The following is a 27,851-nucleotide window of genomic DNA, read 5'->3' as shown; positions in this document are numbered from 1 at the left end:
CTTTGTACAAATAATCAGTCTTTGAATCCGAAAAAAAGCTAGAGATTGAATCCAACTGGTGGCCAGGGCACTCACCTGGGATATGGGAGAGTCAAGTCCCTGCTTCAATAAATATGTAGTGATTTATATATTATGTATTTATAAAGAGGCAGTTAGGTAGCTACGTACCTTTGTGAATCTAACCCTCTGTCACTTCGGAAATACATCAAAGTTGATTTTATAATGTGACCTTGTGAAGTCCTAATCCTATAACTGTGCAATTTTCCATCATTTAAAGGTTAAAAAAAAAACGAAAAAAAATCTGTGATGGGATTTCTTCATTGTTCTTGGTTGTACATGACTATTGTACAAAATAATTCTATTGTTCTTTTTGCTGGTATACATTTACATTCAGGTCCAACAGTAAAAGTAAACAAGTAACAGATATTTTAACTATGTCCCTAAATCATGCACTGTATGTTACTGCACTGATATTTTTCATGCCCATTCCAACTGCAGGGTAACTACAGCACATTAAGGGCCCATTTCTGTTCCCATTGTGTCAGTGGGAGCTTCACAGTTGATTTCAGCAGGGTAGAATTAGGCCCTAAGTGTCTTGGACTTTATTGTACACACACAGAGACAATTTGCCTGTCTTTCCCTTTATTTGTAAAATAAAGTGGTACCAAGTCTACTTTTCTCTAATGTTCTGGTACGTGCTGTCATGCTATCTGGAGTGGCTCACCACTGTAAGTGACTAACTCAGGGCAGACTCAAAAAACAAGGGCAGATACCCCAAACTGGTGGTGTGTTCTTGAATTAGATTTCACCTGCAGAGTCCTGCACTTAGGACGGAAGAATCCATGCATCGCTACAGACTAGGGACCGAATGGCTTGGCAGCAATTCTGCAGAAAAGGACCTAGGGGTTACAGTGGACGAGAAGCTGGATATGAGTCAACAGTGTGCCCTTGTTGCCAAGAAGGCCAATGGCATTTTGGGATGTATAAGTAGGGGCATTGCCAGCACATTGAGGGACGTGATCGTTCCCCTCTATTCGACACTGGTGAGGCCTTATCTGGAGTACTGTGTCCAATTTTGGGCTCCACACTACAAGAAGGATGTGGAAAAATTGGAAGGAGTCTAGTGGAGGGCAACAAAAATGATTAGGGGACTGGAAGACATGAGTTATGAGGAGAGGCTGAGGGAACTGTGGATGTTTAGTCTACGGAAGAGAAGAATGAGGGGGGATTTCAACTACCTGAAAGGGGGTTCCAAAGAGGATGGCTCTAGACTGTTCTCAGTGGTAGCAGATGACAGAACAAGAAGTAAGGGTCTCAAGTTGCAGTGGGGGAGATTTAGGTTGGATATTAGGAAAAACTTTTTCACTAGGAGGGTGGTGAAACACTGGAATGGGTTACCTAGGGAGGTGGTGGAATCTCCTTCCTTCAAAGTTTTTAAGGTCAGGCTTGACAAAGCCCTGGCTGGGATGATTTAATTGGGGATCGGTCCTGCTTTGAGCAGGGGGTTGGACTAGATGACCTCCTGAGCTCCCTTCCAACCCTGATATTCTATGATTCACCAAGCCAGTCACAAACGTGAACTCCTCGATCACTATACAAGTCTCACTGTGGAGTCACAGACCGCCTAACCTGCCACCCAGACAAACTGGAAGTTGTGATAAAATGTCACTTAATCTTAACATCACACCACACCAAGTTTCTCCCAGTCCCAAGGGACCAGCCAGTCACCCAGAACTTCCTCCAAAGAGAACGCTGGCAGCCAGTTCTATAGTAAATAACTAAAGGTTTATTAGCTAAGAAGAAAGAAGGAGGGTTATTGAGAGGCTATAGCAGGTAAAATATAACAACAGGGAAATCAGTTTGTAACTCCAAATGGTGGCAGTGATGTAATAAACTGTCAGTTTCCCCAAAGTCTTTTACACGGTGTCATGAGGTACTCCACTCACTGCCGGTCTGGCATCTCCTCCTGGTCACTCTGGGGATTAGCTGTCGAGGCCAACGCCCATCCACAGTTTGCACACCATCACTCTCACTCTGGTCTGCAGCGCCTCTTGCTCCAGGACCCGCAGCATCCTCTTTGTCACTTAGCCCTCCAGCTAGGTCAGTGTTTCCCCTGACGGGATTCAGTCCATCAACAGTCCTAGGCTGTCTTCCCATTCACTGCCCTGGTGCCACTCCCTCAGTGGCTAGTAGGGGAACCCAGGCCTGCCCTCTTTTCTGGGATCCAGTCCAGGGACAGCTCAGCAGTTCTGGGCTTCCTCCCTCTGCCCACACTGCTCCTTCCCTGGACTGATTTAGTTGCGGTTGGTCCTGCTTTGAGCAGGGTGTTGGACTAGATGGCCTCCAACCCTAATCTTCTATGATTCTATGGCTGCTTCCTATACTCTGGTTCCCCTCCTCACTCTGGGTGTGCCAGCCCCAAGAATCCTCCTCCCAGGGAATAACTACAGACTGTCTCCCTGCAGCCCCCAAACACTCCTCCCTCTTCCCAGGGCATGACCGCTGTCTACCTTACTGCAGTCGTTCCCAACAGCCCCAACCCGGAGCCACCTTCCTGGCTTTATAGGTCCCACCTGTTCCTGAATAGGTGAGACTCTCTCTAACCAGCTGACTCCGGCCTAAACCTCCACCCTTTGCAGCATAATTAGCTGATTGGGCCCACCTGGCCCAACCCAGCTCTTACAAGGCTGGTGTGGGGAGCTCACCCCATCACACAGGGCTACCCAGAATAACCCTGGGGATCTCTGTCTTCTCATTCAGTTATTCTTCTCTGTTAGAATCCAAACAGTCCAGAGATACAGGATCTTTCTTTGAATCCATATTTATATCTTCTTCTCACATAAGAACATAAGAAAACAAGCTCACAATCTACCCAGGTGGGCTTTTCCTTTGATGACAGGGAGTGAGAAATGCACTTAGATTTTTGACCTCAGACCTTATTCATAATGGCTATTTCCTTTGAAATTAGCATTTTCTGTTAAAGTCCTTAAATCCTTAGCATTTCACAAAATTTATTTGATGTGTTATTTAGCTACAAGTGTATTTATCATGTAAATGTTTGGCATTACATTATGACAGCAATAGACACGCAAAAACAATACCCATAACATTCCACTAGTTTTCATAAAGCTTAAACATCTGAATACACACGTATACATCTAACCATTACTTTAATCTACACAAGTGAACGGATCTAACTACACTCTAGCATGACCTGGTCAGCCAGTGTCACCCCCTCCCCATTCTGTAACAATTGAAAAGAATATTTGGTTCTGGGTAAATTAATTGCCTAATAATTCCTTGAACACCTTGATGCTTATCCTTTAAGAGTTGTTTGAGAATATTCAAGATTTTGAGTAAGGGCTCTTTCCGCTAACCCTTAGTCTCACAAATAGCTCTGACCCATGTGACAAGTCCCTTAAGGATTACTCCGATGAGTAAGGAATTCAGAATTAGGCCCTTACACTCACATGCTGTTTATCAATAGTGCTCTGTAAGAAGTATTCCTCATTTCCTTACTCAGCTTTTCTCCGTTTCTGTGTTTCTTGTTAAAGACAGATTTTAAAAAGCATTTCAATATCTCAGCCATTGTAGCATCATCATTGATTTGCATGGAAGCTATTTAATAATCATCATATTGCATATTAACAGCTGGGATCTATCCCTGCAGGAAGCGGGCGGATCAGACTGGTGAATGGGGCAGGTCGCTGTGCTGGAAGAGTGGAGATGTATTACAATGGCAGCTGGGGGACAGTCTGTGATGATTCCTGGGATCTGTCAGACTCCAATGTCGTTTGCAAACAACTGGGATGTGGACGCGCCATCAATGCAACTGTCTGTGCTCATTACGGGGAAGGATCCGGGCAGATCTGGCTGGATGATGTGAACTGCTCTGGAAACGAATCCGATCTTTCGGACTGTCCTTCCAGGGGCTGGGGTCAGCACAACTGCAGACACAAGGAGGACGCAGGAGTTCTCTGCTCAGGTCTGGTCTGGGAATGCTCACGTGAGCCTGGTTACCAGGGGATTTACTGGAGGGGGCAGACATTTGAGGAGAGAGCTGAGGATGATAGAGCCTCTCCCTCACTGTCTTTTCTATAGGGTGCCCATACAGTGCGTTTTGGCCAGGACACTCTCTTTTTTAAGCCTGCCCTGGCCGTCCCGACTGTTTTGGCAAAACTGGGCATTTCTCTCGTTTCCTCTTGCCAACGGATCACGAGTTGGGAAGAGCAAATTGGACACATACACAGTTTTGCCAAAAAAGTGGGATGCGCCCCCTAGCAGAGTGAGGCTGGGTGGCAGGGGGGCTCAGGCTGGCCCACGTGCTGAGGGGATAGGGGAACCTCAGGCTGTCCCTGTGTAGGTGGGAGGTAGGGTAGGTCTCAGGCTGGCCCCACCTGTGAGGGGGAGAGGAAGGGAGGTTTGGGGGTTGGGCCCCCCGTGGGGTTTTCCGTTTTCCCTTTGAGAAAATATGGTCACTCTACTCTTCTACCTACCAACTGGGGTCATGATTAGAAAGTCACCATTTCCCATCGGTTCCCACCCAGGAGTATTGGAGATATCGCAGCATTTCTCTAGTGTTGGCAGGGCAGTCACTGCTGTATTGCAGGTGTCTGTGTGTGTAACTGCTGGGAACTGGTGACTTTTCAGAGGTGACCACTGTATTTCTAATAGTCCATGGTGTCCAGGAGAGTCTCTCATTCTTAGAGTGATTCTCTCTGCACTTGTTCCTGCAGAATGATGTGGCTATACTTTTGGGTTGAGCAATCGCTGGGATTTCACTCTTCACCCCAGTTCATTTCAGAATCAGACGATTTAAATTCCCTTTTTGTGCACTTCCTTCTAGAATTCATGGATTTGAGGCTGGTGAGCGACAGTGATTGTGCTGGGCGGCTGGAGGTTTTCTACAATGGGACGTGGGGCAGTGTTTGCTCCAATCAGATGTCTGGAGTCACCCCAGCAATTGTCTGCAAACAGCTGAACTGTGGAGATGGAGGGCAGGTTGCAAGAGACTTTGCATATGGAGCAGGTTCTGGTCCCACGTGGCTGGACCATGTTGCATGCAGTGAGCAGCACAGGTCACTTTGGCAGTGCCCATCAGGCATATGGAAACAGCAGTCCTGTGCTAACCGAGCAGAAGAGACCCATATTTCTTGCAGTGGTAATTCTGAAACTCTGTGCACACACATGCACACACCCACTCCATCTTTTACTCATTGAAAGGGTGTGATAGAAATTTTGAATGTATTTACTTTTCAGTAGAGACAGTTTTACATTCACAGTAGTGACAGACATATTTTCATTGTCAATTCTCAATATAGCACCTGGAAAACAAAATGGGAGTTATTCAAACAAGCTGTGTGTTACATGGTGCAATCACCTAGTGAGAGCCTACAAATGCCCATAGGCACGGGAACTTGGGGTGCAAGGGGTTAATCAGTTTGCAGAGGTCCCGGCTGCCGGCCCCATGCTCCACTGCTGGTCCCAGACACGGGGTCCCGCTGCTAGCCCCGCAAGGTGTGGTCCCAGCCTGAGTCACCTTACCCCGATCCACAGCCCAGTCCTGGCCTCAACTCGGGGAGATGGAGCACAGACAGGGTAAGAAGGGGCAAGGTAAAAAGTTTGGGAACCACTGACTTTCAGCACCCCAACTATAAAAATTGTTCCAGCACCACTGCAAATGCCTCCCATTAGCGAGCATCATTTGGGAATCTCTGTGGCTGTACTTTTGGGATGAACAATCAGAGATGGGCCCAAGGTCAGTGAACAGGACGTGAGTGGTCATGCTGAGTGGTTGGAGCAGGAGTCATATCCAGTGGTTAGAGCAGGAGCTGGTAGCCAGAAATTGGAGCCAAGGGTCAGAGCCAGAGGCAGAAATCAGAGCTCAGGGTCAGGACCAGGTTACCAGGAGCAAGGCAAGGGGTAAGTCTGGAGTAAAGGTAAAAGCAAGACTGAACAAGACAGGAAAATGAGATCTTAGCTGTGGGAAATGCTCTGAGCAGTTGCTGAATGCTGGTGTGGCTGCTGGACTCAAGAGCTGGACTGCTGACCAATCAGGCAGTATGACCAGTCAGGCAGCCTGATACAGTCCAGCGGCGCTCATTAAGTTGCCTAGAGACTAGCTCCGCTGCAGCCCCTGCTTCCTGACACCCAGGCTGTGAAATTTGGGTCAGGATCAGAATTCCCAAAAGGTGGGTCTGTGCATGTAGGTGAGAGTCTGTTTCAGATCTAAAGTCTCATTTCATCCTTGTAACCGGGGCACTGACTCACCAGCTGCGCCTGCTGCTGGTTGTCCTTGGGATTTAGCGTTCCAGCCGCCAGAGCGCCCTCTTCAGGCCGGTGTCTCGCCTTGCTGCTGGCTCCCATTTCCCTCCCAGGACCTTGGAGCCCCTTTCACTGGGTGCTGCCCCCTGGCAGTACCCCACAGTTCTGGGTCTCCCCCTCCCAGGGGAACCCCCCCCACCCACTATCCCTACCTCACCTCAGTCATAGGCTCCTGCTAGTCACCAGCTAGTTCCTGCTCCCTGGGGCAGACTGCAGGATGAGCCACTCATCACCAGCAAGTTTGGGTTTGTACCAGCTGCCTCTGCCTACCCGTGGCTGCCCCTGCAACCCCTGTACCTAATAGAGCTTATCAGGCTCGCAGTCTGGGGCTTTCCTAGGCTGGAGCTCCCCGGCTCCCTTGGCCTTTCCCCAGGCCTGCTCCAAACTAGGGCCTCTATTCAGGTCTCTCCATCTCAGAGCAAGAGAGTGGTCAACCTTGGCTTCTGGCTCACAGCCTTTATAGAGCCAGCTGGGTCCTGATTGGGGCGTGGTCCACAGCTGCCACCATTTCCCCCAGTCAGCTGGGGTTTTACTCTCTTCCCCAGCCCCAGCCCTCTGCAGGGCTTTTCCAACACTTTCAGGGCTGCACTGGGTGCCCACTTCCCATAACCCAATAGGTACAGTCCTCAATTCTAATACCACCATTTCTTGTCTCTGGATCCTCACAATAATGTGGGTGTGTTTCAGCTGACAGATCTGTTTACCTTCAAACAGGGTCAAGAGCAGCTGTACACAGGGTGGATGGAACAGACTCAGATACCCACAAACGCGCACACACCAGCAGCGAGCTGAATAAAGATTTCAACATCCAGAGAATTCACTGAGGAACAAATCCATTAGCTATGAAACAAAATAGATTTTAGATTTAAGTTTATAAAATTGCTGAAATTTAGGGGTTTAATACACAGATAAGCCCTACTCTCTCCTACATCATACACTCTTCTCGGTCCGTTCACTTAATCATTTTCTCTGCATAGGAGAAAGAGAGAAACCACCCCAGACCCTGTTTGCCGACTGCCCGAACTCGACAAGCTGCACAGGTATTTCTGCTTCTCACTGTCTCACTCTTGGTCCCGAAGGACTTTCCCAGCTGCCCCAGTAACATGTGAGGTTTCTGCATTTCCAGATCAGGAGAAGTTACGCGTCGTGGGAGGAGAGGACAGATGCTCGGGGAGAGTGGAGGTTTGGTACCGTGGCTTCTGGGGAACAGTTTGTGATGACTCCTGGGATATGGCGGATGCTAACGTTGTGTGTAAACAACTGGGCTGTGGATCTGCTGTACCAGTCCCAGGCGAGGCTGCATTCGGTGAGGGGACTGGTCCCATCTGGGTGGAGACGTTGAATTGCAGAGGGACAGAGTCATCTCTCTGGGACTGTCCTGCCAAGCCCTGGGGTGAGAGCAACTGTGGTCACAAGGAAGATGTTGCAGTGAATTGCTCAGGTGAGTGATAGGAGATGTTTCTGCTACATGCTGTAATTTTCTGGAAAGAAGATGGGTCCAAGTACCCGCCCGCCCTTGGTCACAGGCCAGGCCCTCCCATCTTCTGTGTGCAGAAGCATCATGGATGCTGTGGGGTGGAAGCTTTGTGGGACCATATTGGCTTAGACATCAGCACACACAACCCCTGCGTCCATCACAAACCCCAGTGTACTGGTTTGTTACTAGTCAGCATAGGGGGACGTGGGCCCTAAATCACTAACATACAGATCCTGTGCTGCTCTGAGGGAGTTTGTAGAAGTGATGTCTGGAGATCTGAGGGGGACGCTACCCAGTGACAAGCACATCACCTCCCCCTCGCTCCAAACTCCAACTCTCCTCCCTTTCCCTTTGCAGGTGTGACAGAGACGAAAGCATCACTGAGTAGAACAGGTAAAACATCCCCCGCTCCCATCAAGAGTTAAAATTTACGTGGAGCTGGGTCACAGAGGATGAGCTGCAAGCTGTAGCCTAAGGACAGGAGCTCCTTTCCATGAGTAAACAGGGGAATGGTCCCGCTGTTGTGGGGAACTTTCCTGGCTTATACACTACCCCAGTGAAATGGGCTAGCAAAGGGATCTGAGTCCTCGCTCCCTCTTCCTTTACCCAGAGGCCTGCCTGACATCAAGGGCTCCCCTTCCACGCTCCTGTCTGGCAGAGTCCTCGTAACCCCGACAAGGCTGGGCCCAGGATTCCTGGGGGGTCAACCCCCAACCCTGCTGTGGTCACTTACGGCAGGGGCTAAGGTGTCCCCACTCCCAGGTGCTCTCTCTGCACTGGATGCTTCCCTGACCCACTGATCATTACATGCAGTTCAAAGGAAATACAGTGTATTAAACAGCAATCGATTTAAAAAAATAAGGAAAAAGTGGGAAAGGTTAAAGGAAAACACATCACCCTGCTCTGTGGCACGGGGACGTCACAACCAGCGTCTCTGGACTGTAAGGGAAGTTCAGTCTGTTCCTCACACGTCCCAGGCCTCCTGTCCAGGCCCTGGCTGTGCTGCAGGGATACTGCGGGTCGGACACTTGCTCTGGGGGTGGTCACACACCTTCAGGCTGAAGGTGGCAGGACCCTTCTTCCCAGCATCGCCCCCGCCCAGTCGGGGTTACGATCCCCCTCCAAGTCTGGCCTGCCAGGCCTCTTGGCTGGGGGCGTCTCCCTGCTCTGGGCCCGCTGCCCATGGTCCCCCTCGCTCTCCTCAGCTCCTCACCGCGCCTGGCTTCAGACTGCTCCAGCTCCTGCTCCTGCTCCTGCTCCCCTCTGCCTCAGCGCTGCTGCTGCTCTGCCTCCAGCTCCCTGGGATGCTTTTTCCGGCCCCTCCGGATCTGGTTGCTGCAGCTCTGCTCCCAGCACAGGTCTCCTGTGACTCTGCTCCCAGCACTGACCTGCTCCCCCGGGCTGCTGCTCTGGTTCTCTCTGGATCTGGCGCGGCTCTGCTCCGCAGCTCAGCTCAGGCCCCTGCTCTCTCCGTAGCTCGGCCCCACTCTGTCTGACCCAGGCAATCCAGCTCACAGGGAGGACAGGACCCACCTTGTCCTCCTGACTCCCTGATTAGCCAGCCCGCCCTGTCAGTCAGGCTGACTTGGGGCATTGGCCTCTCCCCATTGTTCCTGGGGACTGTCAGTCTCAGGGTCCTGCTTTCCTATCAATCCTTCCCCTTCCTTCTGGTCCTGGGAGCTAGCCAACCGAAACACCCCCACCGAGTTTCAGTAAGGAGCCAACAGTCCCCTTACACATGGCCTGTGAAATCTAGGGGCGAATGACACCTGGGTGGGAGCTGCAGGCTGTGCTGAGCCAGAGGATTCCTGTCTGCTGACTCCAGCTGACAGGGCAGGGCCCATGATTTAAACAGCAGCCTGTGAGCTGCCCCCATGGCACACAGACTGTGTCCCAGCCCCTTACCCTGCTGCCGTGCAATGAGTGACTGGGGAGATCCCTGGGCCCCCCGGACTCTCACAGGATAATCCCTCCCTCTTCCATGTTCATTTCCTTCCAGCTCCCCCGCGCCGCCCTCCGACCGACAGTGGAAGAATCACGGTGCCCGTGGTCATCTGCATTGTCCTGGGAGCCCTGCTCTGCCTGGTCTTAATCATCCTGGGGGCGCAGGTGCGAAGTGCCAGGGCAGAGCGCAGAGGTGGGTCCTGCTTGGTGTCACTGTGTGAAATGCCTCTGAAATAGCAGGCGGAGCTGTGCCTAAGGGGGGTGGGGCGTTGGCAGTGTAGTGGAAGGTTAAATTGTATTATACTGTTCAGCCATGAAGTGGTGTTGCATGTAACAACTTACATTCGCTAACCTCAGCCATGCCTGGCAGAGCATTAAGGGATCTTATTGTGAACACATCTGTTGAGTATCTCTCCGGAAAGGAAGCTCTGTAGCCAGTCCATGTCTGGTACAGAAGCCTGACCTGCTTATAGCAGCAGCCTTGCCACCTACCATGTCCAAAGTGTATGTGACATGGTGCCCCAAGTTAAGCAGTGCCAGAGGAGAAGAAAAACAGAAGGAAGAGAGCAACAGAAGTTGCAGACAGAAGGAGGAGCAATGAAGGATGCAGACAGGGGGAAAAAAAGCAACACAGGTTGCAGGATTTCATCAACATCTCCCTCTTCGTTGACCAGAGAACTTCAGCTTTGACAAACCTTCACAACTGACAGACTAGAAGCAGCATTTTGCAAGATTTCAGATTGCTACAAAACTCCATAAGAAACTGAAGCTATACAGGTATGGTGATTACTTTGTGTTGTTTGGAAGCAAGCAGAGCATTTCTTTCAATCCTTTGATTTTCCTGAAGACAGGCACAAAGATGACTATGAAAGGTTTCTGGCTTTGTTTGATGCGTCCTTTATACACTGGAACCTCAAAGTTACAGAACTGACCAGTGAACCACACACCTCATTTGGAACTGGACGTATGCAACCAGGCAGCACCAGACACCAAAAAAAAAAAAAAAAGAAAAAGAAAGAAAGAAAATACAGTACAGAAGTGTCTTAAATGTAAATAACTAAAAAAATTAAAGGGAAAGGTTGAAAAAAGATTTGACAAGGTAAAGAAACTGTTTCTGTGTTTGTTTCATTTAAATTAAGATGGTTAAAAGCAGCATTTTTCTTCTGCATAGTAAAGTTTCAAAGGTGTATTAAGTCAATGTGCAGTTGTAAACTTTTGAAAATACAACCGTAACATTTTGTCCCGAGTTATGAATGTTTCAGAGTTATGAACAACCTCCATTCCAAGGTGTTTGTAATTCTGAGGTTCTACTGTACCCTCAGAGAAATGTGGTTTATGAAAGGGCATGTTTTCACCAGAGAATTGAAGGACTAGGGGAAAATGCTCAATAGTTTATAAGAGCTCTGCATGCCTTGGCTGAAAACTGTAATTCAGGAACTGCAAACATGAAAATTTCAGAGAGAGGCTGGTTATTGGGTTAACAGAAAAAAATCCTTCACAGGACCTACAATTCAAAACAGACTTCACCCTACACACTGCTATTCAAACGGCAAAGCAATCTGAGCTCATGAGACAGCAAAACCCAGAGCAACTTGCCAAACTTGAAAAATGAGAAACTAACTTGGAAGCTGTTAACAAACGCAGCCTGAATGAAACAAGTTAATACCATGAAATTGGTGAAGTAAAGAGGGAGAACTCCCTGGCTAAGAGGAACAAATTCCACTCAAACATTCAGGATATATTAAATGCACGAAACATGGACTTTTTGCAGTTGTTTGCCACATGAACGCAGTCAGGGAATTGATTCATATTCCAGACAATCAAGAGCTATTGTTTCTTGGATCTATCCTGTGTGAAGATACAGAGCCTGCCTGGAGAGTGAAACTGATCATTCAGAGAAACACTATTGACTTTAAAATTGATTTAGGAGCAGATGTAACAGTCATCTCAGAAGGGCCTTACAATCACCTTCAACCCCTCCCAGAGATGAAGTTACCTGCCAGAGCTCTGACTAACACTGGAGGCATTCTGAATTGCATGGGACAGTTCACCACAGAAATCTCTTTCAAAGAGAAAAACTTCTCATTCAGAGTGCATGTGATCAAAGGATCAAAGACCAACAGCGTTCTCCACCTCAGTGTGGCAGCCATGATGGGCGTCATGAGAAAAGCGGAAGAACTTGAAAGAGGGATATTTGAAAGGAGACCCAGTACAAATAAACTCAAGATAAAATGCTGGAGCATACAGTGTACCTCAGAAAGAACAATCAACAGAGCAAACTCTACAGATGGCAGATGGAGAACAAGAGGAAGAAAACTCAGAGATTCCAAACAGGCCTCAGGCAGTCATTGCTACTGATGGAAAGCCAGATGACCAAGTTGTTACGTGTTTGGGTTGGGTAATTAGAAAACTAGTACCACTGAGAGATGTTAGGGCTTTTTCCCTCACCCCTCTCTTGGTTCTTATCACGCAAACAGAAAGCAGAAGACCATAGTCCAGGTGCAGGCAGTGCAATGTTTAGTGGGGTTAATCAGGCAAGCATATCCATAGCTCTGTATGCCACAGAGTTTTTCCTGTCCTTTTTCCTACCTTCTTTTTCTTAGCAGGTTTAATTATATCCCTTGGTCCCACCCCTTACAATTTATGGTCATGTTCTGTTTTGGAGGATCGTAGTATGGGGACTTTGGTACCACTTCTTTTGTACCCTACGGGTGGGGTAAGGAGTAAGATTATGTTTCAGCCAGGGACACCTTTTCTCTGGCTTTTTAGTGTTTCTTATGTTTGCCCACCACCCCCCTTACCCCTCCCATGTGGTTGCTTGACCTTGCCTTGAGATAAGGGTTGAGGCAGTCTTCAAGTGTACACTTGTATATTAAACTCCCACCATACCGAGCAACACTTTAACTATTTTCCTTATTTCTTTTCATTGTGCTATAAACACCATCTGGAAGCAACACACAGTGTTTTCATTCTTTGCTCATACATATTCGTAAGGAGGATATAAAAGTATCAAAAGTCAAACCCAAAATTTTATCCAAGGCTAAGAGACAGACCTATATACTAACAAGAGACACTTAATAGACTGATCTGTGCTAAACTGTAAAGATACCATGATAACTTAAATGTTGTAAATGGTAGGAATGTAGAACTCAAAGGGGGAGACGTAGTGGAAGGCTAAACTGTATTATACTATTCAGCCACTAGGTGACACTGTGTGTAATATACCTTGTTTAAACTAACTTCAGCCATACTTGTCGGAGTATTATGGTAGCTTACGGTGAAAACATCTGGTGTGTACCTCTCTTGCACGAAAGCTCTGTAGCCAGTGCGTGTCTGGTACAGAAGTCTGGCCTGCTAGTAGCAGCCCTGTAACCTGCACAAGGTGTACATGTCAGGGAAAGCTAGGTGGGGGATCCAGGGACCATCTTAAGTCCTATCATATCTAATATGATATGTTAGGTTGGATATTAGGAAAAACCTTTTCACTAGGAGGGTGGTGAAACACTGGAATGCATTACCTAGGGAGGTGGTAGAATCTCCTTCCTTAGAAGATTTTAAGGTCAGGCTTGACAAAGCCCTGGCTGGGATGATTTAATTGGGGATTGGTCCTGCTTTGAGCAGGGGGTTGGACTAGATGACCTCCTGAGGTCCCTTCCAACCCTGATATTCTATGATTCTGTGATTCTAATATCTTCAGCTATGATCTGGCCATGGAAATGAATAGCACAGCAGTGACACTTGCAGATGACAATACATTGGGAGGAGTTGAAACTAGTGGGGATGACAGAGAAATAATACAAAGGGGAAATGCAGTGGTCCCTTGCTCTCAAGTGGAGAGGGAGGCCACACCCTCTCACTGTGTCAGGCAGCAGCACTCAGGCTCGGGTTCCACTTGCTGGGCCGATCTGTAAGAAGTCTAGAGTTGGCAGCGTCCTGTCAGAGCTGCCGCCAATCAAGAGTCTAGAACCCTGGCGTTCTAGGCGGGGTGGAGTATAAACAGTCTTTAGTCCACAGCATCCTGGCTGGGACAGCCAGCAGTTCATGGTTGATAAGGGAAGATGTGGCCCTCTGGGCAGGGCAGAGTGGGAAGCAGGCTTTGCCTAAGCCTCTTGGCAAAGGCAGCCAGCAAAGACACAGTCTGGGGCTCTGGCTCCTTGGGTGGGGAAGAGCAGGGAGCACCAAACAATCTAGGGATTCAGGCCCTCAGGCAGGGCAGAGCACCAAACAGACAGTTTTGATGACCTGGCTCTGGCAGACAGCAGACCTCTTGGCCTAACGTGGGTAGGCTGCCACCCCAGGGATGGGGTTGGCAGCAGGGGATGGGGGGACCTTGGCGCACCCTACTCCACTGCGTCCCAGCCCTGGGCCCAAACACTGGCGGACTGTTCCGCCACTGGGTCAGCAGGGATCCAGCTAAAACATGTTGACTCGGGTTTTGACAGTGTAACGGGATCAAAGTGCAGTTTCCTTGGGCTACTTCCTTCCAGCGTCTGGTTGAGGGGTTCCATAGTGCCCGGGTCCTTCGTCTCGTCAGGGTACTTGGCCGATGGCAGTGCCGGCAATTTCTCTCCAGGGTCGGTCTTCTTTGGGGACAGGATGCTGCCCGGTGCAGATCGAGCTCCAGAATTCTGCAGCAGGCTGGGGACTTCTGTCTCCTTCCCTAGCTCCCACTCCAATGAGATGCAAGACCCTCCCTTTATACTTCCTGTCCTGCCCTAGTAATTCCAGCGACAGGGTCAGGGCAGGTTTGGCTCCACCCACCAGAGGGAGTGTAGTGGTCCCTCACTCTAAAGTGGGGAGGGAGGTCACTCCGCCTCACTGGAGAAAATAATACAAAGAGACTTCAAGTATTCTTAGAAAAATAACACGTTGAGATTCCATTTAGAAAAGTACAAGAAAATCCATGTGAGGGAAAGATCCGGAATAGAGAGATACAGCAGGAGGGAGGGTACGAGGAAGGAGAAATGCTGCAAAAGAGCTTGGGTGGTAATAGCCAAAGAGATCAGACAGTTCTACGAGGCATTTAGGGCATATCTACACTGCAGTGAGAGGTGTGATTGCAGCACATGTAGAAATACCCAAGCTAGCTTTTACCTAGCTCGGTGAAAGCTAGCTGGCATAACAACAGCAGTGTAGTTGCGTCAGCATGGCTGTGACGTGTGCTAGCCACTGGAGCGTGCACCCAGGCTCCTAGGCGAGGCTGTACACGGCAGGTTAGCCTGTGCTGCTGCGTGTGCTGACACAGCTACGTGGCTAGCTAGCTCAAAGCCAGCTCAGATGTGTTTATGCGTGCTTCAATCACTCCTCCAGATTGCAGTGTAGATTTACCCTTATATAAGAACATAAGAACGGCCATCGTGGGTCAGACCAAAAGTCCATCTAGCCCGGTATCCTGTCTTCCGACAGTGGCCAATGCCAGGCGCTTCAGAGGGAATGAACAGAACAGGTAATCATCAAGTGATACATCTCCTGTCGCCCATTCCCAGCTTCTGGCAAACAGAGGCTAAGGACACCATCCCTGCCCGTCCTGGCTAATAGCTATTGCTGGACCTATCCTCCATGAATTTATCTAGTTCTTTTTTGAACCCTGTTATACTCTTGTCCTTCACAACATCCTCTGGGAAAGAGTTCCACAGGCATTGACTGTGTGTTGTGTGAAGAAATACTTCCTTTTGTTTGTTTTGACCCTGCTGCCTATTAATTTCATTTGGTGACCCCCAGTTCTTGTGTTATGAGAAGGAGTAAATAACACTTCCTTATTCACTTTCTCCACACCAGTCACGATTTTATAGTTTCATATCCCTCCTTAATCATCTCTTTTCCAAGCTGAAAAGTCCCAGTTTTATTAATCTCTCCTCATACGGTAGCTGTTCCATACCCCTAACCATTTTTGTTGCCCTTTTCTGAACCTTTTCCAATTTCAATACATCTTTTTTGAGATGGGGTGACCACATCTACACGCAGTATTCAAGATGTTGCATTTATCAACATTGAATTTCATCTGCCATTGTGTTGCTCAGTCACGCAGTTTTGTGAGACCCCAGTGTATTCTTTGCAGTCTGCTTTGGATTTAACTACCTTGACTAGTTTTTTATCATCAGCAAATTTTGCCACCTCCCTGTTTACCCCTTTTTCCAGAGCATTTATGAATATGTTGATCAGCTCTGGTCCCAGTACAGACCCCTGGGAGTCACCACTATTTACCTCTCTCTGTTCTGAAAACTGACCCTTTATTTCTTCTCCTTTTTTCCCTATCTTTTACTCAGTCACTGATCCATGAGAGGACCTTCCCCCTTATCCCATGACAGATTACTTCTCTTAAGAGCCTTTGGTGAGGGACCTTGTCAAAGGCTTTCTGAAAATCTAAGTACACTATATCCACTGGCTCCCCCTCGTCCACATGCTTGTTGACCCCCTCAGAGAATCCTAGAGGATTGGTGAGGCAGGATTTCCCTTGACAACAACCATGTTGACTCTTCCCGAACAAATCATGTTCATCTATGTGTTTGATCATTCTATTTTTTACGGTAGTTTAAACGAATTTGCTTGGTTCTGTAGTTTGGGTTACTGGCCTGTAATTACTGGGATCACTTCTTGAGCCTTTTTAAAAAATTTGCATCACATTAGCTATTCTCAAGTCTTCTGGTACAGAAACTGATTTAAATGATAGGTCACAGACTACAGTTAAAAGAAAAGGAGTACTTGTGGCACCTTAGAGACTAACCAATTTATTTGAGCATGAGCTTTCGTGAGCTACAGCTCACTTCATTGGATGCATACCGTGGAAACTGCAGCAGACTTTATATACACACAGAGAATATGAAACAATACCTCCTCCCACCCCACTGTCCTGCTGGTAATAGCTTATCTAAAGTGATCATCAGGTTGGGCCATTTCCTGCACAAGTCCAGGTTTTCTCACCCTCCACCCCCCCATACAAATTCACTCTCCTGCTGGTGATAGCCCATCCAAAGTGACAACTCTTTACACAATGTGCATGATAATCAAGTTGGGCCATTTCCTGCACAAATCCAGGTTCTCTCACCCCCTCACCCCCCTCCCAAAAACCACACACACAAACTCACTCTCCTGCTGGTAATAGCTCATCCAAACTGACCACTCTCCAAGTTTAAATCCAAGTTAAACCAGAACATCTGGGGGCGGGGGGTAGGAAAAAACAAGGGGAAATAGGCATAATGACTTAGCCACTCCCAGTCTCTATTTAAGCCTAAATTAATAGTATCCAATTTGCAAATGAATTCCAATTCAGCAGTTTCTCACTGGAGTCTGGATTTGAAGTTTTTTTGTTTTAAGATAGCGACCTTCATGTCTGTGATTGCGTGACCAGAGAGATTGAAGTGTTCTCCGACTGGTTTATGAATGTTATAATTCTTGACATCTGATTTGTGTCCATTTATTCTTTTACGTAGAGACTGTCCAGTTTGACCAATGTAAATGGCAGAGGGGCATTGCTGGCACATGATGGCATATATCACATTGGTGGATGTGCAGGTGAACGAGCCTCTGATAGTGTGGCTGATGTTATTAGGCCCTGTGATGGTGTCCCCTGAATAGATATGTGGGCACAATTGGCAACGGGCTTTGTTGCAAGGATAAGTTCCTGGGTTAGTGGTTCTGTTGTGTGGTATGTGGTTGTTGGTGAGTATTTGCTTCAGGTTGCGGGGCTGTCTGTAGGCAAGGACTGGCCTGTCTCCCAAGATTTGTGAGAGTGTTGGGTCATCCTTTAGGATAGGTTGTAGATCCTTAATAATGCGTTGGAGGGGTTTTAGTTGGGGGCTGAAGGTGACGGCTAGTGGTGTTCTGTTATTTTCTTTGTTAGGCCTGTCCTGTAGTAGGTAACTTCTGGGAACTCTTCTGGCTCTATCAATCTGTTTCTTTACTTCCACAGGTGGGTATTGTAGTTGTAAGAAAGCTTGACAGAGATCTTGTAGGTGTTTGTCTCTGTCTGAGGGGTTGGAGCAAATGCGGTTGTATCGCAGAGCTTGGCTGTAGACGATGGATCGTGTGGTGTGGTCAGGGTGAAAGCTGGAGGCATGCAGGTAGGAATAGCGGTCAGTAGGTTTCCGGTATAGGGTGGTGTTTATGTGACCATTGTTTATTAGCACTGTAGTGTCCAGGAAGTGGATCTCTTGTGTGGACTGGACCAGGCTGAGGTTGGTGGTGGGATGGAAATTGTTGAAATCATGGTGGAATTCCTCAAGGGCTTCTTTTCCATGGGTCCAGATGATGAAGATGTCATCAATATAGCGCAAGTAGAGTAGGGGCTTTAGGGGACGAGAGCTGAGGAGTTCTGCAATTTCACATTTGAGTTCCTTCAGAGCTCTGGGGTGAATACCATCTGGTCCTGGTGACCTATTACTGTTTAGTTCATCAATTTGTTCCAAAACTTCTTCTCATGACACCTCAATCTGGGACAGTTCCTCAAATTCGTCACCTAAAAAATATGTAGATAGTACTTTCCATTTTTAAAGCACTGCACAGATATTAGCTAATTATTCCCCACACAGTCTCTAGGCAGTACATATACAAGTACTGTTTTGCCCATAGGTGTGAGCACCAGGATAGGAGAGGAACGATTTTGGGTGGTAGTAGGAGTAATAGGATACATTTATGAAGGGACCATTAAAGTTGAATATCAAGATAAACTTAATAACCGTGAAATAGTCAATAGAACAAACATGACAGGGACATGGTCCCCATCACCTGGGATGCTGAAATCTAAACTGGAGAGAGCAGTGGGAATGTGCTGTAGGAACCAGTCCTGCACTGGAGTCGGGGGGCAGGGGCTGGATGATCTCATAGTGTTTCCCATCCCTAGCTTCTCTGAGCCTGTGCAAACCCTGCCCTTTGTTTTCAGGCTCCAGAAGATCCTTGGACCCTTTCTCTGAGGCCGTGTACGAGGAGATCGATTATAACCTGATGAGAAAGAAGCAGGAAATGTTTGATCGCTCAGGTCTGTGTGTGTCATTCCTAACAGGGAGAAAGTCTCTAATGCACTCTGCCTTCTAAAGCTCTGACTTAGAGCTAAATCTCTGCAGCCTTCAAGCCTGTGAGTCCTGGATGGCTGCAGATGCTGGGTCTGTGAAGAGACCAGCCAGTTACTGGACTGAGATGAATGAGTTTCCTCCCTAGCAGACTCTGCTAGCCCCATTCTGAGGACAGTCAGGCCCATCTGTACATCCTGCAGCCATAGGGGGTAATTAGTTTTGGGTCAGGAAAGTGACTGTTCTCGTCATTTTGACTGAATGTCAATCAGGGGGGAAGATGCTGCTCTCAGTTTAGCACATTGTGGGGCACTCTGAGCATGGTCAGTGCTTCTCCCTGAGGCTACTTCTGAGATCCACATTCTCCTCTCTGGTAATGGTGGGGGTTGGTCACAGACTCTGATCATAGGAGGGGTGTGGCCTTATCTGTCAAAAAGGCGGGGGAGGGGGAGTATCTTCCAGAACAAAATGGAAGTCATGTCTGTTGCTGAGGAGATCTGGACCAGCAGCCTCAGCCATAATTTTCTGCTGGATCAGGCCATGAAGCAGCAACATTCAGGAGGAGAAGATAAACATTCCTCTCTAAAGAGATTCTTACACCCTGAGTGTGACTCAAAACAGGCTCCCCAGTTCATGAGAAGGATTTGAATGAAACCCACAGGAGGGGGTCCCATGGTAAAAGGCTCATTCAGTTCCTGCCTCACCTCATGAGGTCAATATGGCTGTTCCCAGCATCTTCCCAGTCTGAATTATCCACCCAAAGCCTCATTTACTACAAAAAAACTGATATTTAGCTTAGAAAGTCTGTGTCAGCCTCTCACCACTCAGTTGCTGTGAATTCAGCATCTTCTCTTGAAGAAGCAATATAGTGAGACCATAAATCTTGCTCCAGGACGCAGATGCATTGCCCATCAGCCAGTTTCGCTGCTCTCACTGTGATAACATCCCATTTACCCTTTCTCCAGTTTCCTATTCAGATGACTCAGTGACAAAGCTGCAGTATTACACCGGGGACAGCGAGGGGAAAAATGATCCTGGATCAGAGCAAGGTAACAAGGATGGGGGTGGACACAGAGACACACACAAGATTTCTGTCCAGCTCTTGATGGAAATGTGAACAAATCCTGACCCTTTCTGTGTGTGGTTGAGTGTGCTCTCTCGCAGGGGAGGAGCTGCAGGGAACCGGGCAGAGAAATATTCACACTGTATGAAAGAATCTGACTTCCACAGCTTACACGTGTCACTGTACAACCCCGATCTATGCCCCATGACCTTAGCCCCCTGCCTCCTCAACAGGAGCATATAGCCGAATTCACGATCCAGCCCATATAATGTAAGGACTTTAAACCATGCCTTAATAGAGTTCAGTTGAATTCACAATGGTCAGCTCTGGTTTGGCAGCTACTATCGCCCAACAGCCTGTGATGGGATGTTAGATGAGGTGGGATCTGAGTTACTACAGAGAATTCTTTCCTGGGTATCTGACTGGTGAATCTTGCCCATATGCTCAGGGTTCAGCTGATCACCATATTTGGGGTCGGGAAGGAATTTTCCTTCAGGTCAGATTGGAAGAGGCCCTGGAGGTTTTTTCGCCTTCCTCTGCAGCATGGGGCACTGGTCACTTGCTGGAGGATTCTGTGCTCCTTGAAGTCTTTAAACCACGATTTGAGGACTTCAATAGCTCAGACATAGGTGAGAGGTTTATTGCAGGAGTGGGTGGGTGAGATTCTGTGGCCTGCATTGTGCAGGCGGTCAGACTAGATGATCATAATGGTCCCTTCTGACCTTAATATCTATGAATCTATGAAATAGGTCCAGGGTTAGCTCAATACCAGCATAGATCCTGATCTCATTGAAGGACATGACAAAGTTGATATTGGATGCTGTGGGGCAGGGCTGGGCCTTAGTTATTTTTGAGGAAATAAAGGTGGCACAATTATTGTTTGAGAGAATGTCCATGACTCTCCCTTTTCCCCTGGGTCACCCTGTTACTTCCCCTGCAGACTCTATGATGAAAAGCCCAAACTCGAAAACAACAGGCCTTTAATGGGGAACTAAAACCTGCTGGGGAAATGGGTGTGTTCAGGGGAAGCTGACCGTAATGTTTGCTGTTCCAGAGGGAGCTTCCCCAGGGGGGTCTCAGTTGGATTACGATAATGTGGAGGAGCCTGCCTTGAGGAATGTCCTCCAGACTCCAGACAGCCGAGGTGAGCAATGATGAATCTGCCTCCTGGAAGCCACATTACCCCTTAGCTACTGCTGCTCCACCCCCTTCATTCCCTAGTCTGCCCTTTGATCCTGAGCTCAGGGCTGGGAAGAATTAACCCAAAGTAGCCTGGCTGGAGCCAGCGAAGGGCTGTCAGGTTTCCCTCCCCACTCTGAACTCTAGGGTACAGATGTGGGGACCCACATGAAAGACCCCCTAAGCTTATTTTTACCAGCTTAGGTTAAAAGCTTTCCCAAGGCACCAATTTCATCTTGTCCTTGAACAGTATGCTGCCACCACCAAGTGATTTAGACAAAGACCAGGGAAAGGACCACTTGGAGTTCCTATTTCCCAAAATATCCCTCCAAGCCCTTACACCCCCTTTCCCGGGGACGCTTGAGAATAAACAAGATGAGCACAAACCAGCCTTGGATTTTTAAGACCCAAAATCCCCAATCAGATTCTTAAAAGAAACCCAGAACTTTATTAGAAGAACAAAAAAAGATAAGAGAACAACTCTGTAAGATCAGAGTGGAAGATAATCTTACAGACAGTCAGATTCAAAACACAGAGAATCCCTTTTTGCAAAACCTTAAGTTACAAAAAGACACAAAAACAAGAATAAACATTTCCTCAAGCCAAACCAAAGAAAACCCAACACATTTTCTAGCTAGATTAGTAACTAACTTTACAGGAGTTAGAGAGCTTGCATCCTTGATCTGTTCCCGGGAAAGGTATCACACAGACAGACAAAAGCCTTTTCCCCCCCGGTCCAGATTTGAAAGTATCTTGTCCCCTCATTGGTCATTTTGGGTCAGGTGCCAGCCAGGTTACCTGAGCTTCTTAACCCTTTACAGGTAAAAGGACTTTGCCTCTGTCCAGGAGGGATTTTATAGCACTGAATACAGAAAGGTGATTACTCTTCCCTTTAAATTTATGACAAGGGCTGTCATAAATATAAAGGGAAGGGTAAACCCCTTTAAAATCCCTCCTGGCCAGAGGAAAAATCCTCTCATCTGTAAAGGGTTAAGAAGCTAAAGGTAACCTCGCTGGCACCTGACCAAAATGACCAATGAGGAGACAAGATACTTTCAAAAGCTGGGAGGAGGGAGAAAAAACAAAGGGTCTGTGTCTGTCTGGGTGATGCTTTTGTCGGGGATAGAACAGGAATGGAGTCTTAGAACTTTTAGTAAGTAATCTAGCTAGGTATGTGTTAGATTATGATTTCTTTAAATGGCTGAGAAAAGAATTGTGCTGAATAGAATGACTATTCCTGTCTGTGTGTCTTCTTTGTAACTTAAGGTTTTGCCTAGAGGGATTCTCTATGTTTTGAACCGAATTACCCTGTAAGGTATCTACCATCCTGATTTTACAGCGGTGATTCTTTTCTTTTTACTTCTATTAAAAGTCTTCTTGTAAGGAAACTGAATGCTTTTTCATTGTTCTAAGATCCAAGGGTTTGGGTCTGTGGTCACCTATGCAAATTGGTGAGGATTTTTACCAAACCTTCCCCAGGAAGTGGGGTGCAAGGGTTGGGAGGATTTTTGGGGGGAAAGACATGTCCAAACTACGTTTCCCAGTAAACCCAGTTAAAGTTTGGTGGTGGCAGTGGAAATTCCAAGGGCAAAGGGTAAAATTAATTTGTACCTTGGGGAAGTTTTAACCTAAGCTGGTAAAAGTAAGCTTAGGAGGTTTTCATGCAGGTCCCCACATCTGTACCCTAGAGTTCAGAGTGGGGAAGGAACCTTGACAAGGGCATTCCACAATTAACAGCTTCCCTCATTGTTGCCTTAAGGAGCCACGTCTTTGTTATTTTTATGTTTCCTGTTTGCTTCCCCTCCAATGGCCTCCTTTGTTTTTCCCTGTGCAGTCTGGCAGGATAATATCAAACAGCTAAACTGAGGTGTATGTGGCATTCATAAGAAATAATACACACAAGTCCCTCCTTTGCCACACCTGGCATGTAGCTTATTTCTCTATTCAGTGGAAAGCCTCTTCTCATTACCATTAATTCCCATCATTATTTCAGAGGTCCCTGCCCTGCCTGGAGATGACCCAGGGGACGGTTATGATGATGCCAGAGAAATTTCTGACCCTGAAGATGACCCTGGTTCTGGACCGAGTGCCCAGGAAGTCACGGGGGCCCATGGGGAAAGTGTCAGGAACAGGGATTCACGGACAGGTGAGTGGAGTGTGGAGAAGTCACCGGGAAGAGCCTTTACTGGCCACTAGAGGTCACTGTCACTGCACTGAAATACAGTTATTGGTGAACTCTCAGCTGTGTCCCCTCCCTGACTTCTGCTAAACAGAGTTAAATGGATTGAATTCAAGACAGAGAGGAGATTTCCTAGATAAGGTCCCTGATCCTACAAATACTAGATCCCATCTGTCAGTCTACTCACATGAATACTCTCTCTGACTTCAGTGGGACTGCTGGCGTGTGGTCCCTTAGGGACTATATCAGCTGTCAGGAGTTACAGCAGCTCCCAGTGGCCTATCAGGGAGTTGTCACCAGCTCACTGCCATCCCCACACTTCTCCTGCACCAGGGAGGTCTCAGAAGAGAAGAATCCGCTCCCACATGTTTTCTTTGAAGAACAGAGAGAGAAATCATGGTTTAAACATGTCAGAGGCCCACTAAGAGGAACTGTGGGTTGGGGCTGATTCACAGCCCATGCTGTATGTTGCCCATCCATTACGTGAGTGCACATGGGTGGAGAATGAATATGTTGACTGTAATGTGACTTGCTTGCTATTTTCAGGCTGGAATCTGCACTCGCTAAGAAGTGAAGGGGCCTCTGGGGCTGAGAGGGAAGCCCTGTCCCCACCTCCTCATGACCCGGGTTATGATGACATTGATGATGGCATCTCTGGGACATCAATATAAGAATGGCTGGGTTCAGATCAAATATCCTGTGAGGATGTAAATGCTGTATGGTTAGATTCTTCCTGTCCCAAATGCTCATTGACCCAACGGGGTATTGGAGACAGTCCCTGCCTGGGAACTGCTTCAATTAGCTTTTTGATTTCAGTTTTGTTTAGATGCAAGAAATAAGTCTGACTGAGACAGGGGCTGTGATTTCTCCTCTAATTTCCCATTGATCAGACAGTCTGGAACTTCCCTGCTTTTTTGTCCCTAACACTTCTTCATTGTGAATTTTTGCTTTTTCTTATTAAACCCTTTTTGAAGATCTGTCCCTGGGCTGATGTTTCTCTCATGAGGTGTGTTGGGTGGCTCCATGTGGACCAGCAGTGAGAGAGATGGAGACTGAAGTGACGGGTTCGGTCACAGAGACCCCCTTGGGACTGTCACCTGACGTGCTGAGACTACCTCTGAGCCCGTTTTCCCTGCCAGTTTGGGACTCCAGCACCCTGCCTAGTTGAGCCAGACACGCTAGCCTGCTACAATACAGACTCAGGTCTGGTCCACGCCCCCAAAGCTGCAGACTTTGACCAAAAACTGCTCAGCAGGTCTCCTATCTCCAGCACCCAGACACCCAGCTTCCAATGGGATCCAAACCCCAAATAAATCCATGTTACTCTGTATAAAGCTTATACAGGGTAAACTCATAAATTGTTCACCCTCTATATCATTGATCGAGAGATATGCACAGTTGTTTGTTCCTCCAGGTATTAATCACTTACTCTGGGTTCAATAATAAAGAAAAGTGATTTTATTAAGAACAAAAAGTAGGATTTCAGTGGTTTCAAGTAATGACAGACAGAACAAAGTAAGTTACCAAGCACAATAAAGCAAAAACACACAAGTCCAAGCCTAATCCATTAAGAAACCGATTACAGGTAAAATCTCACCCTCAGAGATATGCTAATAAGCTTCTTTCACAAACTAGACTCCTTCCTAGTCTGGCCCAATCCTTTCCCCTGGTACAGACTTGTTCGTTCCAGGAGACATTTTAGGTGGAAAGCAGGGGTGTTCTCATGACTGGCAGCCTCCTTTGTTTTGTTCCAGCCCCTTTTATAGCTTTGGCACAAGGCTGGAATCTTTTGTCTCTCTGGGTCCCCACCCCTCCTTCTAAATGGAAAAATACCAGATTTAAGATGGATTCCAGTGTCAGGTGACATGCTCACATGTCCTGTGAGACCCCAGCCTCCATTCTTCCTTGGCTGGCTCCCAGGAACACTTGCAGGTAAATAAACCATTTACAACCAATTGTCCTAGTCAATGGGAGCCATCAAGATTCTAAACCATCATTAATGGCCCACACTTTGCATAGTTACAATAGGGCCTCAGAGTTATACTTCATATTTCTAGCTTCAGATACAATGATGATTTATGCATACAGATTGGATAAATATATTTTATATAGCTTTGTAATGATACTTTACAAGAGACCTTTTGCATAAAGCATATTCCAGTTACATTATATTTAAACTCATAAGCATATTTCCATAAAACATTATGGAGTGCAACTTCACAACTGAATCACCAAAAAGTAGTAATGCTAAAATATCACTTCTCAGGTATCGCAGGCTCTAGGATGGGGCACTGCACTGAAAGTGAATGCTCTATCAGGGTTGCGGTAACAGTGAGAAAGCCAGCAACAAAATATTCCTAACTCCAGAGAGGGCCCTAACCCCCAATCCAGACTCCAGACTTTCCTCTGAAATCCAGGAGGATAAATGGGAGGTTATTTACAGGTATCTTAATGAGCACACACACACATGACTAGACAGTGACAAGAGGCCCCTAATCTCTTCTCTGCCCTACAAATTCTGATACTATGCCCTTCACTGTGGCATCAGAGCATCGTATAGAGATGCATGAAGTGACATGATTTTCTTTCATCCCGTGTGGGTTGTTCTCCATCCTTCCCCCTAGGGAAAAAGTGCATGTGGATTCTTATGGAGGTTTATTTTATGACATGCTATGAGCTTATGCTACTGAAGGCAGATTTCAGAAGCTCACTTTCAAGTGGAACAGAAAGAGGGCTCAGGTGATTTTGTGATCCTGTGGGAGTTGGGTCCAGAGTCTCAGATCAACCACCAGGAAAACTGTCTCCTGAACAAATGAGCTTCCCCTGGCTGGCGACAGCTCCACTGTGCCTGAGGGACAGCGCTGATCAATGCAGTCCTGGAATGGGAAGGAATCTTTCATTTGTCAAAGGCCCAAATGCTAAAGGCTCAGATCCTCAGAGACATTTAAACCCCCTAATGTCCATTGATTTTAATGGAGCTTAAATACTTCTACAGATCTGGGCCTAAGTGGCTTGAAGATAAGGACTGAGACCTTCCATGAAACATGATAGTCTAAGCGAAGGTTGAAATGCTTTGTTTAGATAAGGTTAGATTTGCTCACCTTTGTTTAAAGAAGGCATCTTTGTACCATTTTGACTCTTATGTTGCATGGTGCATTGTGGGTGTGGCACATCGTGGCTGTGTGTGATGGTATCCAGTGGTGGTGGTGTGTTATGTGATTTGTACAGAGTGTGTGGTGGTTGGGTATTACATGTGATGGTGTGTATATTATGGCGGGGAGTGATGCGCTGGAGTTGTACGTTGTATATGTGCTGGGTGGGGTGTGAATGATGTGTGGTAAAGGATTGTGTTGGGCATGTGGATGTGACTGTGGATGCGATGTGTGGGTGCTATGGTACAATTTGAAAGTCAAAAAGATAAAGTCAAAATGAAACTTTTTAATAATTTCCTCTCAGAAATGTTCAGGAAATCTATACTTCTGACAGAATGTTTTGATTTTGTGGAATCAGCATTTTCTGATGGAAAAATATTCCAATAGGAAAAAATGCAACTATCTGTCCTGGTTCTCTTTCGAAAAGATACGCTTTAGGTCAACCAAAACTATGGGCTTGATGTAGGAATTCCTGTGTGAAATGTGTGTTATTCAGGAGCTCAGATGAGATGATCATAATGGTCCCTTCTAAGCTGTGAAAGTCAAATATGAATCTCTGATGTGAGATAACATAGCCAGATCCACCCACTTCCAACAATCCAGGGAACCGTACAACACCCTTCCACCAAAATAGTCAGACAACTGTAGCAGTGTCACTAATGAAAGAGCAAGGAAATGGCAGAAGTCTGCAGGAGATTAAAACAGCCCTACTGGGTTTTGGTTACAGTATGATCATGTCCACTCCCTGAGGGTAACAGAAAGGGGATGTACTGGAAGCAAAAACATACAGAGGTAAATAAGCATCCTGGCTGAGTTCTACAATATCTAGCAACTGACCCAGGACTGGATTAACTTTTTGTGGGCCCGGCCCCAAACATATTTGTGGGCCCCCCTGGGGAATGAAGAGGCCAGAGGCAAGAGCACAGCGGGGAGGATGGATTTGATTTAAATCACGAGTCAGCAAGACTCAATTTAATCATGGTTTTCTACATAAAAGTGCTTTCTTGTTGGTTGTTATAACCTTAGTACATATTCTTCACAACTCAGAGATAGATGTAGGTTTCATTTTTAGAAGGTACACACTATACATTTTTAAACTGTGATTTATTTTGAAAACTTTTCAGATTAGTTTTACAGGTATATTACAAAACGAATGAGTGTTTGGTATGTCATTTCCCAAAGGTAACTGAAGCAGATATTTATGAAGTTATTGGGAGGTGAACTATCTCCAATTCAACAGGTTAATCATTAATATTTGGAGGATTTTCTTGCCAGGTTGTATTAGGAGGAGAACATCACCAGACAGATATTTAAATTGTTTTATTTAACTAAAACAACAACGTTAAGTAAGTATTCTGGATATTTTTCTTCAACAAGAAACATAATAGTTTAACAAAAAGGCAGATGTCCCTCACTTCTCATCTTTATCTCCAGACTTCTTTTGCTTGTCCAGATCTATTCCGCCCCCAACAATCTTCTTTTCATTGAACTTTTTGAAACTTTTCACTTTTAAAGAGAGGTAAGGGGT

At 46.8% G+C, this 27,851-nt stretch overlaps 1 protein-coding gene and 1 long non-coding RNA gene across 2 annotated transcripts in view; one reads left to right on the top strand and one right to left on the bottom strand.

Annotated features, from left to right (window-relative positions):
• Window positions 1–24,150, top strand: part of LOC142069398 (antigen WC1.1-like) — a 72,228-nt gene extending 48,078 nt beyond the window's left edge. The window contains exons 7-17 of the mRNA XM_075120307.1: window positions 3,671–3,985; window positions 4,847–5,161; window positions 7,302–7,364; window positions 7,451–7,765; window positions 8,159–8,194; window positions 9,801–9,938; window positions 18,624–18,719; window positions 19,716–19,799; window positions 20,868–20,957; window positions 22,986–23,138; window positions 23,718–24,150. Coding sequence (XP_074976408.1) covers window positions 3,671–3,985; window positions 4,847–5,161; window positions 7,302–7,364; window positions 7,451–7,765; window positions 8,159–8,194; window positions 9,801–9,938; window positions 18,624–18,719; window positions 19,716–19,799; window positions 20,868–20,957; window positions 22,986–23,138; window positions 23,718–23,842 — 1,730 coding nt within the window. The 3' untranslated portion in view covers window positions 23,843–24,150. The remainder of the gene's footprint in view (window positions 1–3,670; window positions 3,986–4,846; window positions 5,162–7,301; window positions 7,365–7,450; window positions 7,766–8,158; window positions 8,195–9,800; window positions 9,939–18,623; window positions 18,720–19,715; window positions 19,800–20,867; window positions 20,958–22,985; window positions 23,139–23,717) is intronic.
• Window positions 1,764–9,674, bottom strand: LOC125623300 (uncharacterized). Its single transcript, XR_007352961.2, has 3 exons — window positions 9,190–9,674; window positions 7,029–7,164; window positions 1,764–5,324 (listed from the first exon to the last, which is right to left on the bottom strand). It is a non-coding gene; the product is annotated as an uncharacterized LOC125623300 (long non-coding RNA).
• Window positions 24,151–27,851: the final 3,701 nt, after the last annotated feature.

Source organism: Caretta caretta, chromosome 1 (assembly GCF_965140235.1).
Source record: "Caretta caretta isolate rCarCar2 chromosome 1, rCarCar1.hap1, whole genome shotgun sequence".
NCBI classification, from domain to species: Eukaryota; Metazoa; Chordata; order Testudines; family Cheloniidae; genus Caretta; species Caretta caretta.
This window is presented reverse-complemented; position numbering and strand designations above follow the sequence as displayed.